This window comes from Bombina bombina, chromosome 4 (assembly GCF_027579735.1).
Source record: "Bombina bombina isolate aBomBom1 chromosome 4, aBomBom1.pri, whole genome shotgun sequence".
Taxonomy (NCBI): domain Eukaryota; kingdom Metazoa; phylum Chordata; class Amphibia; order Anura; family Bombinatoridae; genus Bombina; species Bombina bombina.
Window position 1 is genome coordinate 494,968,128 of NC_069502.1, and position 15,389 is coordinate 494,983,516.

General features: G+C 36.5%; 1 protein-coding gene across 1 annotated transcript in view; it reads right to left on the reverse strand.

Moving 5' to 3' along the window:
• The window catches only part of LOC128656482 (dystonin-like), a 958,955-nt gene that overhangs the window by 16,164 nt on the left and 927,402 nt on the right, over positions 1–15,389 (reverse strand). Inside the window, 11 exon segments of the mRNA XM_053710402.1 lie at positions 1,066–1,134; positions 1,855–1,972; positions 5,853–5,870; positions 6,401–6,475; positions 6,580–6,734; positions 7,344–7,506; positions 7,831–7,991; positions 8,162–8,285; positions 8,371–8,559; positions 12,495–12,638; positions 15,207–15,335. Coding sequence (XP_053566377.1) covers positions 1,066–1,134; positions 1,855–1,972; positions 5,853–5,870; positions 6,401–6,475; positions 6,580–6,734; positions 7,344–7,506; positions 7,831–7,991; positions 8,162–8,285; positions 8,371–8,559; positions 12,495–12,638; positions 15,207–15,335 — 1,345 coding nt within the window.

Here is a 15,389-nt window from a genome sequence, read left to right on the forward strand (position 1 = left end):
TGTCAAAGGTGTGTAACCTAAAACATATTCAACATATGAAACAAAAATCAAACAAACAATGAAGTGGCTTTTGTCTTTCTATCTTACCTTTTGCAAGTGCACTTTGATCACTTTTAAAAAAAAATGTGAATCTGCATTTTGTTACTTACTGACTAAAGTTGCTCTTACATACACTTAGGGCCAGGAGGTTTATCATACTACTGGTGGACACGGACCTACATCCTTGCCCCTGTCTGCCCGGCATCATCTCTGGGAATCTGCTGTCCGTATATTTATGATTCCACACATGCACTCAGTGGTTGGCTGCGTGCAGGCAGGGACTGGCAATCTCCTCAGTTAGAAAAGTCTTGGAAATTTGATATCCGCCACATAACAGTTGGAGAATAGGGTTGAAAAGCAGCAGTCTGATGATTGCTGCTTATTAAATCTCAAATGCAGGCTCGCTTGTGCGAACCTACAGCCGATGGGGCTGAGACCCCTTGATAATCTTGGCCTTACTAGACAACAGGACTTGCTTTATGATTTAAAGCCCTTTCCTTGTTCTTGTATGGCCAAATGAATCAAAAGGTTACACATCTGCCAATACTTTAAAGTGTTAGCCTAAAGATATGTCAAATATATCAACTTAACAGATACAAATATCCTTGCGCAGACGTGCAAGGGTAAAACTAAGGAGAGGATTTACTACAGATTGTAAAACGTTATTTTATTTTAGAGACACTAAACCATATCAACAACAATTAGTACAAAGCATTTTTCAATCCGAAGCATAACATTTCTTTTTGTACTTTAATTTGACACACAATTTTTTGTTATTCTGTAGCACAAACATGCAATATATGACAATTTAGTCTACTACGTGTCACTATATAATGGTTTGGAAAACACCATCTTACCATGCATGGTAACCACGGCTAGTCCAAAATTACAGCACCCAGTAACACAAAATGGAAAAACACATGCACGAACTACACACCAAATAAGAATACGCACAAAATGATGCCAAAGCAGATGAAAGGGAGGAGAGGAAAATAAAGAAATAAAGAAAAGGAAAGATTTGCCAACCTATAAGAGGCTGAGTAGTAATTGAAGAGTTTGATTCCGAACGTAACATTTTACTTCCATGATGATGAACTAGGAAGAAATGACAGAATACCAGTCAAGTAAAATAAGGAGGATATTTAGTAGGAAAGGAAACGTACAGCACTGGCATAAGTAAAAGTAAATAATAATAAAGAAAAAATATATATAACAAAAATCTATAAACACAGAAGAGAGAAACTTCCAGCTGGAAAAGTAAAGATGCCTCTTGAAACATTTTTTTTTTCTGGGAAGTATGAGAATATTTTGGGGTTAATTTAAATCTTACATTTTATCAGAACAGGTTACTACAGTCTTAATAAATTTTAACTCAACACATTATTATATAACTGATAAAAGTATATGCAGATAAAAACTATATAAAAAAAATCAAGCCATTAACTAACTTATGGAGTGAAAATTAAACCATTATGATGACTACTTGGAAACAAAACCAAGCATTTTTATTTACTTTAAAAATATATTTGTGATTGAAACCCCCTGCTAGCAGCTGGAATATATTTAATTTCCCCTTTGTGAAGAATATTGTAATGTAAAATATTTACAGTACATAGACAGTAAAACACATTATTAAATATTACAACTGAATAAAAATGATATTTCATGTTTTCAGTAGAAACTTTGAAATTTAATAGGAGACATCAGAGAACAATTTATGTGGGTGGGTTTTCACACCAATCTGATTGCTAAACAAGATGCAATTTTTCCTGGATAAATTAAGAGAGCAATTTTCTTGGACCTGATTCAGCTTACCTCTACAAGGATCGTTTTTAACCAAGAACTCATCAAGGGCCATCCAGCCACCACCAACTCGAACCATCACAGTACTTCTCAAAATTCGAACAAGCCGAAGTTGTTGGGAGTCACCAAACTAAAATAAGAAATAAAAAAAAAATATATAATATACTATTCTTCATACCCAGATATAGCTGTAATTGTCCATGCAGATTATGCACTGAAAAACAAATCATAATAATTTCTCATTTGTGTCAAAACAATGTAGAACACCCATGCATGATGTTTGCTGCAAAATAAATAAAAACGTGTGTGAAGCTGATAGCAGATGGAATGAAGCAATTTAGATGTGATGGCAGTGAGTAAAATCCCAATTTGATAACTATGAAATTGCTTTATATGAATTTCAAATTAAAAATGTTCTTTAATTAAGAAATAACTAATTATGAAGCACAATTTTCAGACACAACATTTGATTATAAAATAGCTGTTTAGGTTGAAATAGGGATAATGGTTTTCAGATTCAGTTCCACCCCAAATTTACAATCGATTACTACTACATGCATTTTAATACCATCACTGCAGGATAAACACAAATAAAACTTGTAAGATAAAGAGCAACATGCATGATAATCAGACACCCTGTAGCAGTAACTTCTCAAAACAACTAAGCAGTCCAGATAATAATGCTGCTTAGATTATTACATTATTTGACGTGTCCACCAGTTTCTATAGTATACTGGGTCTTTTCATTTTCTTGGAGACACAATCTGTACAAATCTGAATGGTAAATACCAGTATATAGTCAACACATAATGATATATGTTGTTGACATAATGGTGGCTATTTACTTAAAAAAGTAATTTTCATTTATTCTAATATTAATTTAGTTTATTAAACAAAAAGAACTACTTAAGGGACACTAAAACTTTCATGATTCAGTTAGAGCATGAAGTTTTAAAGAGACTTTCCAATTTTCTTCCATTATTATATTGTGCAGTATTTTTATATGTGAACTTTCTAAGGCACCAACTACCAGTAAAAGTTCACAGTGTATATGTATATGAGTCTGTGATTGGTTGATGGCTGTCACATGATGCAGGGAAATTTGTCAGAAAAAAAAAATCTACTGCTCATATAAAATTAAAGGGACAGTAAACATAAAAAATAGTGTTACATATTTCTGCACTATGTCCAGAATTCCGTAACATTATCCTAGTGACACCTGGAAAATGACACTGAACTAAATGTAGGGTGCTCCAGCGCTGGGTAAAGCTGTAGGTTGCCTTACCCAGCGTAGTAGCGTGCTACATTTAGTTCAATGCTGCGAGAGGGTGCACTGTAATCAGATAGAGTGCGCCCATGACACACTTTTAGTAAGTATATGTTTGTGGGCTTACATCTCTCAAATCTCTTTAGTTTTTGCAGGTGTCGCTTGGATAACGCTATATAATTCTGCACATCATGCACAATTATGTAAAATTATTTTTTACGTTTACTGTACCTTTAAGTGCTATTGCATTTTCATTTGTTGATCATGCAATTAATGGCCCTTTGTAGAAGGTATCTAGTTTCAACAACATCAAAAAAGATTTATAAGAATGCTAGTGAGGATGCAGTCAAAGGGCCAATATTGTAAATAGAGATTATTGCTTTGTCCAGAGTTATATATCTTTTGCAAACTGATATGTGTAAAAATATTTCAAATTAGATATAAATGAACAATAAAGTATTTTTAAAAACGACAATGTTATAATTTGTTACAGTGAAAAAATTGTAATTTGTCAAGACTATGAAAAATTCTCCTTTACACTTAAACTACCCTCTAAATTAAATTAATATTTAACATAACTATTAATTTTTTATTTTTTTTGTCATTTACAGTAATCCTTCACTGAGTTGTTATCTTGTGCTAAACTTTCACATAGAGATATCCAGTATCATTGCTAATCTATGGTAACAACTGTATCTGATAGAGAACCTCCATAAACTATCACATAAAATGTACATAATTTAATTAAATTAATCTTTTTGCTACCTTTGATAAATAAACAACAAAATATGTTGTTGTTTTTTTGATTATTGACAAATAAAAATGCATTGTATGGACTGCTGACATGATTTTACCATTTACTGCACAATACAACAGAAACACAGCCATACAATGCATTTTTACTTTGTGACATATGATCAGAGGAAAATGATGGGAGACTTTCATCTATCAATGCATTTCAGTTGTGCTGAGTGCTTTTTCATTCTAACCTTACAGTGTAATCCAGGGGTGCCCAAATGTCAGTGAGTCAGCATCTACTTGTTTGTGAAATCTGTCAATGTGATCTACTAGTGTGTGTAGAACACTCCACATGTTGTAATGTCGTTGTGCCAAATAACTTACTCATACAAAACATCTGTTTTCAATTTAAATAAATGACCTGAGCAAACTACATTTTTAGTTGCTTTAAAAAGGTATGTGGTACTCAGAATTATTCTATTATACATATAAAAAAGCAGCATTTAAATTTGTTAAAACATTGTTTTGCTTGATAAACTACGAGGTAAAAGCTGGTTAAATTTATTTTAATCCAATATCAAAGTCCCTTTAAAGGGACAATTAAGTCAAAATTAAACTTTCATGATTCAGAAAGAGCATGGCATTTTATGCAATGTTCCAGTTTACTTTTATCATTTAATTTGCTTTGTTCTCTTGGTATTCTTTTTAGAAAGCTAAACCTAGGTAGGTTCAAACTAATTTCTAAACAGTTGAAGGCCGCCTCTTATTTCAGTGCATTATGACAGTTTTTCACAGTAAGACAGTGCTAGTTCATGTGTGTCATATAGATAACATGGGTATCTATCCTTTTAAACAATAACATTTTTTCAAGTAGACTGTCCCTTTAATGCTTATTAACTTTCATTGTCATTGGCTAACAGGTATAACGATCATTTGTACCTATCAGGTACTTCCTACAAATGTTTATTGGCTACCAGCCAACAAGCACCAGTAGGAAATACACAACTAATTCTTCTGTACAAGTTAAATTTAAATTATAAAAAAAAAACAATTTAAATTTAAACAGCTTTAAAAGGACAGTATACACCATTTTCAGATAACAGCTTTAAAGGGACAGTATACACCAAATGTCATATAACTGAATGTAATAGACACTACTATAAAGAATAATATGCACAGATACTGATCTAAAATTTCATTATAAACCCTTTTTAAAACTTACTTAGAAGCTTCAAGTTTAGCACTGTTGAACAGATAAGAAGGAACACCCAGGCAAAGACACTCCCCCTCCCCTGCATATGAAAAGACATATTATACAAACAGAAACCAGCAGTAGACTAAAAAAGGGCGTCTACTTCTGACACTGAGGGGCTTGGTTAGGAGTCTGAAAATCTGCACAATGTTATTAAAAAAATAAGAAAAACTATACATTGTTACAAAAACACTCCCAGATGGACTCTATAAATGGATCGTCTACAAAACATTTATGCAAAGAGAAATTTGGTGTATAATGGCCCTTTAACGTTACATTTTTCATGAAAACAAATCAACGTGTTTAAATGCTACTCTTTTATAAGTTTATTTTTTTTTGTAAGTACAGTGTTACTTTAAAGTGAAAAGATATTAGTACTATAGTCTTTTTCTTTCAGTACAGATCTCCAGGTAGACCTTTTGGGCATACCTGGTTTAAACAATAGGTTAACAATAATTTCAATAAATTCTTCTAAGCCCAACACTGAATTAATATTTTAGTAGGGAAACAAGTAATATGAAAATGATTATGGTTAAGCAATACATTTATGTAAATGTCCCTGCAGCCCATATTAGAATTATAGGGATGAAGCTGATTCTTAAAATGGAGGAAAAAAAGCAACAAAGCCCCTTTTACCAACACAAATACAGTTATCCCACAGCAGAGCACAATAAATTTGCAAGCTATGGTAAGGTGGTAAGATCACACACTCCAAGCTTTGATGATTATAAACAAATGTTTACTCTTTAATACCTGATTTCCAAGGAAGAACTGATGAGAAATGGAGAGAAAAAAATAATTAGTGTAGTAATTTATTTTTCATGATGTCATTTGTTATATTATTAATTTAAGTTGTTTATATTGCTAATGCATCAGCACCATTCTTTAATATGCAAGCACTATATCAGTTTCTTCTTGGGACTGGGAGGCTATTGGTCCATAGGTGGAGTCTTTGTAGTCTTGGGTATTGGGTTACAGCATTATGGGGTGGGGCTTGTGCAGTTCCAGTTTTCCGGAGAAACCAGGAAATAGAAAAAAGGAGGAGTGGCATTTGTGAGGTGTAACATGTGTTATATAAGTTGTGCATCCAACTGGCAAAAACCTTTGTACATTCTGACATGGACGTAAAATCACTAACTTTAGCCATAAAGTCTAATAGAAAAGACAAGTCAGTCCTATGAAAAATAATAATTTAAAGGATGACTTTACAATTATCTTGGCTTTTGTTTTAAAAAAAGATGTTTCTGCAAAATGTTTTCTTAATAAGAGCATATATTCTGACAAAGCATTTAAAAACGTACCCTATATTTGTTTTCTCCAATCTGTTCCACTTGGAATCTTTTGGCACATTTACATTTAGCCACTTGCCGTGTTACCTGAAATATGAAAATATATTTTTAAATAACATTTTAATAACATTTTAATAAATATCTAAATCTAACAGTAAAGGTAACAAAACCAAAGACATATAAAAGAGTACCTCATCCTCAATTTTGTCAGCATCAGTTACAGGTTTGTAAGCATCTTTGTTAGGGTGAAGGGCAGCCACAAACTCATAATAATCGATATATCCATCACCATCACGATCAAAGATATCAGCCACTGCACTCATCTCTAATCGGCTGGTTGGAAACTCTAAATGAAAGAATAAAAAGTATTAGGAAATGTAAATGTATACATAAAAGTGCTTACACTATTAAACACAAGTACTGTATGTTGGTTGAATAGATAATGAATTGCGTAGAGTGGCAGTTACTCATTGAACTGCAAAGACTGTTTTAAATTCTTTGAATCGTTTCTACTATTATCACTTTTTGCCAAAATTCCAAAACTTGAAACAATTTCCATTCTCTACCAAGAACATAATATGCTTCACACCATTCATGCTGAACAAAAAATGAAAGCTCGTGTTGGTTGCCTCTGTTTTACAAATGAACCTTTACTATGATAGTAATGGTTCTGTTTAAAAGTTGAGGCCCCTGAGCTAAACACAGCCAGTGATTGGTGGAGTGATGCAAGTAATGCTGCTGTTTAATACTGTTTCTTGGCTCACTGTGTCTTTCCAGTTCTCTGCAGCTTGCAGGTGGGAATTTATATATGTGATTAAACACTTAACAGAGATTAAACAAATAGTATTCCTAAGTGAGTAGTGGTACAATTACATGCTCTGATAAACTGTTTTTCCACAACAAAGTCAGTTACATTTTTTCAAACACACATGTGAATTACTGTGTTAGAACTCACTTGAGGACAGGATTCCTTCTATAAATTCTTGTCTTGTTATCTTGCCATCTTGATCTTTGTCTATCCTCCTGAAGAAGTCCATTACTCGGGATTTCTTATGGTTCATCCATCGCATATATTTCTTTCTCCAAATGTCAAAATCAAAGTTGGCAAATTCCCGTAGCTTTAACAAACAAGTTTTAAAAAAATGAACTCACTATATATGCTAAAAAAAATCTTAATGCAAAAGAAGAGTATATAATTCTTTTGTTTTATATCGAGACCTAAAAATCCTCAGAACACATATCAAGAGCACATTTATATATTATCATTGAACTACATGAAAAAATTTATAGTTTGTGCAGGTGGGTTTGAGTACGTTAGCGTGTGTGGGGATGTATTTGAGTATGTATGTGTGTCCTTGAACATGTGCTACCAACATGAAAGAAATACTTACAATAAGATAGATTTCTATAGTTATTTACAGAAATTGGATTTGTCAAATTACCTCTTCCAGTCTATCTAAAGCATCATTCAGGTGTCTTCTTCTCTCTAAAGCCAACAGCCATACTTGCTGCCATTTGCTGACTAGTAAATTGACCCTTGGATTCTTTGTTTCAATCTGTGCTTGCGTGCCATTTGGGAACGTTGGTGTTGGTGAACGTTTTCCTTTTAAGATAAATAATTTTAGAGTAAAATAAATGATGTTAGAGTACAAATTAAACTTGCAAATGTGTAAATGCATAAAAATGTCCTTAGTGCACTACACATATGATATATACTAACAAGGAATACAGGAAGCAATGCTACTGTTAAGATCCTTTGCCATTTATACTTACTTCCTGTTCTTCCATAGATAGGTATTTGGGATTGGACTGCAGCAGACTCGCCTGGCTTTCTCTTGTATGTCTTTGTAACCTTATCAACGTCAGGCTGTTTTCTCGTCATTTCTTCCATAAATGTCTGCAAATCAAAGTAAACAAAATATTACTAACAAAGTCTCCCAAACCTCAAACAATATTCTAAAATTTTGCTAAAGGTATTGTACCTGATGTTCTGCAATTAATGCTTTAACTTCATCTATCTCCAATGGAATCTCCTCTTTGTCTTTTTCATTAAGTGTTGTTTCTGCCCATTGTAACCATGACAACAATGATTCCAGGAGTTCTTTTTTGGAAATTAAATCTTCCAATGCTGCAGCTAGTCTATGTTGATGTTGCTTTGCCCATGTAAGAACCTTGTGATTTGAAATAAAGCAAGCAGATAAGAATTTTGCAGCATTTACCTAGTAAATTAATTTAATTTTCAGAGACCCTACTTAATTCAAGCAGCAATATATTATCTACAACTGCATCATGCCAGCACTATTAGCAATTATAATAGAATTAATATAACATAAATACTCTGTGTTTCTTCCTGTCTGTCAGGGATATCCTGTCTATTGTTTCTAACTGATATGCTGGTAAATACCTATTGCTTTTCCAAACAAAAATACTGAGTTTAGAAGATAAAACACAAAATTGATACATTGAAGTGAGAAGTGCAACTAAACTCCAATGAAAGTAATTTAAGATCTGGCAGCAGACTGGAAATTCTGTTAACTTAAAAAAGTGTTAAAGGGACATTAAACTGTTGAATTTCAACATCATGGCAAATACTCACCATGCTATTGTTTTTCCTCCTGTGCCAGTAGCTCTCTTCAGTTATTCTTTTATTTTAACCATTTACAGCTGTCCGTTGGTGAAGCTCAACATTTTCATACTGGGCACATCATTTTGGAGCTCACATATTCATGCACCATGTGAAATAAGTGGTTACCTTTCCCAGATCAGTGATGCTGCTGGCTTTTTTACAGCTGAATCATACTCTTCAGCTTAGCACAGACGTAACATGAATAATGTGCAAAACAGAATGAGAAGCAGTCTGCCAGGAACGAACAGCAGCATCAACAGCTTGTTCTATGGCCCGGTTGCCACCTGGTAGTAGCTTCTTTCTGCCCAATTGTGCTTTTCACAGAGGAAAGCTTTCCTGTAGTATATCAGTCTGATCCCACCAACATGGTCAGTCCAGCCCCGAAATACCAGGCAATTCTCCTCTGAACAAGGAACATGACAACCCCAGATGATCGTTTCGGCCTCCGTTGGGCCTCGTCACTGAGGTGCAGCCATCTCCCTCTAAGCACATTGGGCAAGGAGTCCATGTCTGGTTTACCCCATCACCTTTAGGGAGACTATCCCCAGGGTCATATTTACATATGCAAAACAGAATGAGAAGCAGTCTGCAAGGAACAAACAGCAGCATCAATAGCTTGTTCTATGGCCCGGTTGCCACCTGGTAGTAGCTTCTTTCTGCCCAATTGTGCTTTTCACAGAGGAAAACTTTCCTGTAGTATATCAGTCTGATCCCGCCAACATGGTCAGTCCAGCCCCGAAATACCAGGCAATTCTCCTCTGAACAAGGAACATGACAACCCCAGACGATCGTTTCGGCCTCCTTTGGGCCTCGTCACTGAGGTGCAGCCATTTCCCTCTAAGCACATTGGGCAAGGAGTCCACGTCTGGTTTCCCCATCACCCTTAGGGAGACTATCCCCAGGGTCATATTTACATATGCAAAACAGAATGAGAAGCAGTCTGCCAGGAACGAACAGCAGCATCAATAGCTTGTTCTATGGCCCGGTTGCCACCTGGTAGTAGCTTCTTTCTGCCCAATTGTGCTTTTCACAGAGGAAAACTTTCCTGTAGTATATCAGTCTGATCCTGCCAACATGGTCAGTCCAGCCCCGAAATACCAGGCAATTCTCCTCTGAACAAGGAACATGATAACCCCAGACGATTGTTTCAGCCTCCTTTGGGTCTCGTCAGTGAGGTGCAGCCATCTCCCTCTAAGCACATTGGTCAAGGAGTCCACATCTGGTTTCCCCCCATCACCCTTAGGGAAACTATCCCCAGGGTCATATTTACATATACAAAACAGAATGAGAAGCAGTCTGCCAGGAACGAAAAGCAGCATCAATAGCTTGTTCTATGGCCCGGTTGCAACCTGGTAGTAACTTCTTTCTGCCCAATTGTGCTTTTCACAGAGGAAAACTTTCCTGTAGTATATCAGTCTGATCCCACCAACATAGTCAGTCCAGCCCTGAAATACCAGGCAATTCTCCTCTGAACAAAGAACATGACAACCCCAGACGATCGTTTCGGCCTCCTTTGGGCCTCGTCAGTGAGGTGCAGCCATCTCCCTCTAAGCACATTGGGCAAGGAGTCCACGTCTGGTTTCCCCCATCACCCTTAGGGAGACTATCTCCAGGGTCATATTTATATATGCAAAACAGAATGAGAAGCAGTCTGCCAGGAACGAACAGCAGCATCAATAGCTTGTTCTATGGCCCGGTTACCACCTGGTAGTAGCTTCTTTCTGCCCAATTGTGCTTTTCACAGAGGAAAACTTTCCTGTAGTATATCAGTCTGATCCCGCCGACATGGTCAGTCCAGCCCCGAAATACCAGGCAATTCTCCTCTGAACAAGGAACATGACAACCCCAGACGATCGTTTCGGCCTCCTTTGGGCCTCGTCACTGAGGTGCAGCCATTTCCCTCTAAGCACATTGGGCAAGGAGTCCACGTCTGGTTTCCCCATCACCCTTAGGGAGACTATCCCCAGGGTCATATTTACATATGCAAAACAGAATGAGAAGCAGTCTGCCAGGAACGAACAGCAGCATCAATAGCTTGTTCTATGGCCCGGTTGCCACCTGGTAGTAGCTTCTTTCTCTGCCCAATTGTGCTTTTCACAGAGGAAAACTTTCCTGTAGTATATCAGTCTGATCCTGCCAACATGGTCAGTCCAGCCCCGAAATACCAGGCAATTCTCCTCTGAACAAGGAACATGATAACCCCAGACGATTGTTTCAGCCTCCTTTGGGTCTCGTCAGTGAGGTGCAGCCATCTCCCTCTAAGCACATTGGTCAAGGAGTCCACATCTGGTTTCCCCCATCACCCTTAGGGAAACTATCCCCAGGGTCATATTTACATATACAAAACAGAATGAGAAGCAGTCTGCCAGGAACGAAAAGCAGCATCAATAGCTTGTTCTATGGCCCGGTTGCAACCTGGTAGTAACTTCTTTCTGCCCAATTGTGCTTTTCACAGAGGAAAACTTTCCTGTAGTATATCAGTCTGATCCCACCAACATAGTCAGTCCAGCCCTGAAATACCAGGCAATTCTCCTCTGAACAAAGAACATGACAACCCCAGACTATCGTTTCGGCCTCCTTTGGGCCTCGTCAGTGAGGTGCAGCCATCTCCCTCTAAGCACATTGGGCAAGGAGTCCACGTCTGGTTTCCCCCATCACCCTTAGGGAGACTATCCCCAGGGTCATATTTATATATGCAAAACAGAATGAGAAGCAGTCTGCCAGGAACGAACAGCAGCATCAATAGCTTGTTCTATGGCCCGGTTGCCACCTGGTAGTAGCTTCTTTCTGCCCAATTGTGTTTTCACAGAGGAAAACTGCTTCTCATTCTGTTTTGCATATGTAACATGAATAATATAGAGCGTTGCAGCCACCGCCAGCATGTAAAGTGCATGCTCTGTATCATGCCCACAAACCTGAAGTGCACAATACAGCTGTCAAACAGCCAGTAATGTCACTGATCTGTGAATGTCACAGAGTGTAAGAATACCTAACCTCTAAAATAGTAATATGGTGGTGTCCAGTATAAAAATGCAGAGCTTGACCAAATGGTACTATTATGGAGTTAACATAAGGGAGCGGCTATGAAGAGCGCTGCACAATAGCATAATGAGTAGTAACCCTGCTATTATATTTGTGTCCAACAGTTTATTGACCCTTTAAATATGTGTTTCCCTGTTGTCATGCAGTTTTATCCCTAAGAAAAGAAAATAGTACACTTGTCCATGAGCCAGTAGCATGTTAATATGTTATGATCAATAACATCCAGCTAACCTATCATGTAAAATAAATAAAGGAATAAAATGTCATATAAGAAATCATTAAGTAATATTTATTAAAACAGACATTTCATGCAGAAAAATAGTGGAATATTATCTGGCAAATTATTAGATAAATCATAAATCAGGATGTTCTATTTATCTGGGGAGAAATATGAAGTGGAAATGTGGTATTTTAATAGCTGTATAATATCACACAAACCTCTTCAAATCTGGCTCTGATAATGGTAATCCAGTGTTTAATAGTAGTGATAGCGTCTGGATGACAGATTGCTAGGATCGCCTCTCCCATGGTTGCTCCTTTATTCAATTCAGCCCTTTTCTCTTCTACTTTTTTCATAAATTCCTAAAAGAAAAAATATTGAGGTTGTTAGGTCCTGGAAAGAAGATCAAAGAAAAAAGTGGATCTGGAAAGGATCTTTAACACTGAAAAGTAAATGTAAGCAAAGGCTTTTATGTCCTGATAACGAGAGACAGAGGGAGGAAGCTTGTACTGCATATTACTACATGATTACTAATTATAGCAAGGACCTTTCCTGTGATATTTAGCATAGCTAAATAAATACATAATAATAAAAAACAGATAACAGAGCTAGGGGAACATAAAGGGTGTGAAATATTCTTAAGGTCCCTTAGAAAACAGGATCTAGAATTTGTGCAATATGTAATAAGCTTTTAGTAAGCTTCAAGTTTAGATCTTCTAGTATTATATCTAGCATTAGCTGACAATGAACAGCTTAAAACATGAACAATGCTACTGAATTTGTCTTATATGCATAGCAAGGGGCTCAAAACATTCATGGGGGGAATCACTGTCACTATCACAATGCCCTAAGCAGCCTCTTGCCTGTGAGTGTGTTGGGATTAATCTCATCAGCTGATTTCTGACTAGATCTTTATGCTAATAAATACCACATTACAGTTGTCGCTCATTTCATGTATATATAAAGAGGATTTTTATTAAATAAATGTGCTACATAACATCAATGCACCTGCGTTCACTTACAGATGCAGAGCACAGGATATGGTCTGCTCCTACTTAAAAGATATGTGCCACAGAGCAGCTGGTAACTAAATGCAACACACACTGCTGTGCGCTCAACTTCTGCCTTTGTTAGCAACCAATGGGTTAAAATAAATCCTAAATAGGGAGCTGCACTGATAACCATGCTTCAGTAAAATAAAATGTATGTCTTTCACTTTTTTACAGCTCTAATGATGTTGATACTGACATCCATATTGTGGTAAGGTATTTTTTCAAATGACACAGTCCAAAAAGACAGCAGCACTCACCACTTCCAAAACTGGAGAAATTTATTGAAACACCAAGGTGCACCTTGGTGTTTCAATAAATGTCTGCAATTTTGGAAGTGGTGAGTGCTGCTGTCTTTTGGACTGTTTGATTTGTACTTGGGACCTGGTCTGGAGCCCTTGACAGAGTTGCACCTTTTTGTCTGTTGTGCTGTTCCTATCTCTGACTATGATTTTTTTCAAATGACGTCATTTTTCACATTCACACAGTAATCTACCATGTTTGGACTGTGAGTTTTTGAATGAAGATGAAAGAAGGAAATTAACCCATTGAACATCATTCAGTCAAGCATCCAGAGTTATTACATTTTAATCAACTTTTTTTTAGCTAAGACACAATAGGATGATTAAACTAGAGTAGCATGGAAAATAATTAGATATGTGCAGAGACAAAATAATGACATCCTGTTGTATACAGTAAATCCAAATCTGTGTTATGACATCTTCTCTACCAAGAGGATGCTCCATTAAAGGGACACTGACGTTCATGATTCAGACACAGTTTAATATATATAGATATATATATATATATATATATACTTCTTTTATCTAATTGTGCAGTATTTTAATATACACAGTTTCTGAGGCACCAACTCCTACTGAGCATGTGCAAGAGTTTACAGAGTATACATATATGAGTCTATCATTTGCTGATGGCTGTCACATGATACAGGGGCAAATAAATTGAAGAAAATTTAGTAATTTGTCAGAAAACAATTTGTTGCACATTTGAAATTCAGACTATAAAAGTCCCATTTAATAAAGACTAGATAGACAAAGATCACTTTCGCAAACCTGTCCGCCCAGGATCGCATGCAAGCGGGCAGCACTATGCTGCCTGTATTTAACATTGCACAAGTGTGTGCTTGTGCAAAGCTGCCCCCTGCTCATGCTAGCCCAAAGGTGCGCAAGTAGGGGCTGTCAATAACCCTTGGGCTAATATGTTCAGGGTGATTTTAATCCACCAGATAACAGCTGCTTCCTAGCTCTAGGCTTCAGGCTCACTCAAGCAAAGGGCCCCCAAAGTTGCATCTGCAGCTTGATAAATGGAGCCCTAAGTGCCACTGAATTTTGCCTTAATATTATGCATCTGTTGATTATGCAGTTATGCTGTCTTTTAATTGACTGTGCGTCTCTTTATCTAAAAGATCGTTCTTCTTTTTCAGATACCGTAAAGTGATAATAAAGCCTAGCGTGTGTGCAATGCTAGGATTTACCAGTGGAACAAATCAATGGGACTTTCAGGCATGAAGTATAAAATAAAGGTAACAAATAAAGAAACTTTCAGCAGAAGGTCCCCTTTATTTGTTACTTTATTTTATACTTCATGCCTGCAAGTCCCCTTTATTTGTTCCACTGGTAAATCCTAGCATTGCACAAACACTAGGCTTTATTATCACTTTCATGAAGATTTTTGTTTTTAAAATTTTCACCAATGAACATAATATTAAATCTCTATTTAATAAGTCAGATTGGAACTCTTTATTAGTCAGGGTGAAAGCTTACAGTCGACCTGTGAAAGGCTTTCAGTAGTCAGCTAAAAGAATGTTTTCTCTTGATATTGTGGTAAATAAAGGAACGTAAGTCTGTAGCACTTATTTACCTTGTGCTGGTCTATGAGTGGCTTCAGGGACTCTTCATCATCAGGCAGAACGCCATGGAAACGCAAGGCTTGTTCTGCTTCTGCCAACCATTCCAAAAGAATATGCACAGCGGAGTGGAACTCTTCTGCCTGCAATAAAAAAAAACATTGTTTCAAATCCAAGAAGGAAAGAAAAACAAATTG